General features: G+C 49.2%; 1 protein-coding gene across 1 annotated transcript; it reads left to right on the top strand.

Annotated features, from left to right (window-relative positions):
* Window positions 1-1,434: 1,434 nt before the first annotated feature.
* LOC135813122 (uncharacterized) lies at window positions 1,435-1,833 on the top strand. The gene has a single exon (XM_065326339.1). It carries the CDS (start codon window positions 1,435-1,437, stop codon window positions 1,831-1,833), a length of 399 nt encoding a protein of 132 aa, XP_065182411.1.
* Window positions 1,834-2,561: the final 728 nt, after the last annotated feature.

Genomic DNA, 2,561 nt, shown 5'->3' on the forward strand with positions numbered 1-2,561 from the left:
GAGCCGAGTTTGTCACCGACGACATAAAAAAATTACTCGAGAACGAAGCCAAAGTTGCACGACGCAGAACAAATGTTTCTTGAAGGAAATGCAGGCATGTGAGGTACGAGCGGAAAGCTTGAAACAAGACGGTTATGATCCGCGTGTTCCCCGGGCTATCTGGGGTAACTAGTCTCCAAACTCCAGGGGAAACCATGGCCTACTCGTGTTCTGACGGTTTGAAAGTTCAAATTTTCTAGCCATTGAAGCTACTAGTCTTCTTTCTTCTGTTTAGGTCACCTTACAGGTGATGATTGTAAACTTTAGTGTTAGTGTTAGTGTTAGTTTTCTTGCCAAATTGTGTCTGTGTGTATGTGTGAGTTTTCTCATCTTTCGTTTTGTTTAGGTCACCTTACAAGTGATGAGTGTTTAGTTTGCTGGCCTTGCCAATTGTGTCACCACGACCGGTCTTTAAATTTCGCAATTTGGCCTCCCCTTCCTCAATGCCCTGATGATGCCCAATGGGAGAAATATTGGCAAAGTTATTTTATTTGGTGCAGCTGAGAGCCTGTTGCCGGAATGGCGGTGTTTTCAAATTGAAGCCCAATCGAGACTTTCGGCGGCCATATTGATAAGCGGGCTGAAATCGCACAAAAAAACAGCCGTGCTCCACGGACAGTCCGAGTGTTGAGCTGGAGGTGAAGGCACTGCAATCTCAGCTAGGCGAAAAATGTCCGAAGTGAGCGATCTCAGCCATTTTGCAAATTAGAACTGATCCCGATTAGCCGGTTACTTTCTTGTGTGTTGTGCTGCTTTTTCCTGTCTTGTGTGACAAGACGATCTGTTTTGATTCGGAGTCATATCAATCAGATTCAGCCACCCGTTGCTCTCGAAATCTAGCTAGACCTTTTAGGTGCTCGTAATATTGATGACGGTGGACCAAGTAAGCGTTGCTACTTCTTATGTTTTGAACCCCAATACGTCGCCATCCGCGATGCGCAAGCAGCAGCAATTTCACAATTTTGTAAAGTCTGGTTTGTTGACCTGAGTGCCGCTCACGTCAAACTCACTTTCACTCGAAATGGGAGTTCAGGTGCATAGCAAAGGGTCACACACTACGAAATGGAGCAAGATAGCAAGTATTATGGTAAATATTGTTTCCGGACTCACGTTTGCATTCAGAACTCCACTTGTTTCCACCCCTGCACATCATCGGCAGGGTACCAATGAGAATGAATTCAGGGTTACAGTCCATTGTTCCTTTAGTTGTCGAGCCACTAATGTATGAGAAATTACTAAAGCTGGCATGTGGGGCAGGGGGGGCACACCACGTATAGTCTGCAGAAGAGGGCACATAGAACACTGGTAACTTACATAGGGAGACCCAAGGTTGAGTATAAATATTGATATGTTACTGTTTTTTAGTATTACCGACCAATTTTCCTGTTGTCTGTTATGGAGTCGATAATCAACCGTGGTCTGTCCAACTTCCCGGAGAAGAATTCTATACTGTCGTCGCGGCAATTCGGCTTCCGCGCTGGGCTTGACACATCAGATCTTCTGATCGCATTCCAGCATGCGTGGTACCAGATAGCTGCCCAGGGAGGCCTTGTCAGGGTGCTCGCAGTGGACATCGCTGGGGCGTTTGACAAGGTCTCACACCCAGGAGTCCTTCACAAGGCAGACCAATACGGTGTCAAAGGGTCCCTGCTCTGTTGGCTGCAGAGCTATCTCACTAGCCCCAAGATCAAGGTTGTCGTAGGTGGCCAGGCCTCTACTCCCCGTGACATCACGGGTGCCACAGGGCAGCATCCTCGCCCCAACGCTCTTCCTGATCTACATCTACGACGCTGAGGACTACCTACCTGAAGAGGCTAAACTCGCAGTATATGCCGACGACACCACGGTATATACGTGTATCACAACCCGAGCCAATATCCCAGATGGAGTTGCAACGCTCAAGCAGGCTGTTGACGCACTTGCCGACTGGGGCACCCTCTGGCGAATCAGGTTTTAGCCGACAAAATCACAAGCCCTCACGATCACCCACCGACGATCCCACCACCCAGTTCCCTCTATCACATTCCAGGGGACAGACGTATCTGAGGTGGACCAGCTCCGCCTGTTAGGAGTAACATTTGACAGCCAGTTATGCTTCAAGCAGCACATACGGTCCCTCGCAATATGCAGTGCGCAACAACTCGGCTTCTTCCGCAAGGCTGCCAGGGCTCTCAACCCACGATGCCGTGCCGGAGTATACCGTGGGTTTGTTCGGCTTTTGATTTCCCCTGCGCTGCAAACACAAGTGCATTGAATTTGGCTGTGTGCGGATGCGCACCATCGACTCGTGCTCGTACAGCAGTGGCTGAGCGCTGGCCGGCTCGTGGACACTTCTTCGAGCCATGCAGTCTTTCAGTTTCTCGTTTTCGCACTTTGGTATCTTGCGAGCGCGCCTGGGGTTGTGTTTTGGTGACATCCTGTCGAGAAACGGTTCTGCTTCGCCTTTTTTTCAAAGGACTCCACGCTTTTCAGAGGTTCAAAAGCCCATGGTTGATAAATATGGTGGTAAAGACACACCTGGC

This window comes from Sycon ciliatum, chromosome 3, assembly GCF_964019385.1.
Source record: "Sycon ciliatum chromosome 3, ocSycCili1.1, whole genome shotgun sequence".
Lineage (NCBI taxonomy): Eukaryota > Metazoa > Porifera > Calcarea > Leucosolenida > Sycettidae > Sycon > Sycon ciliatum.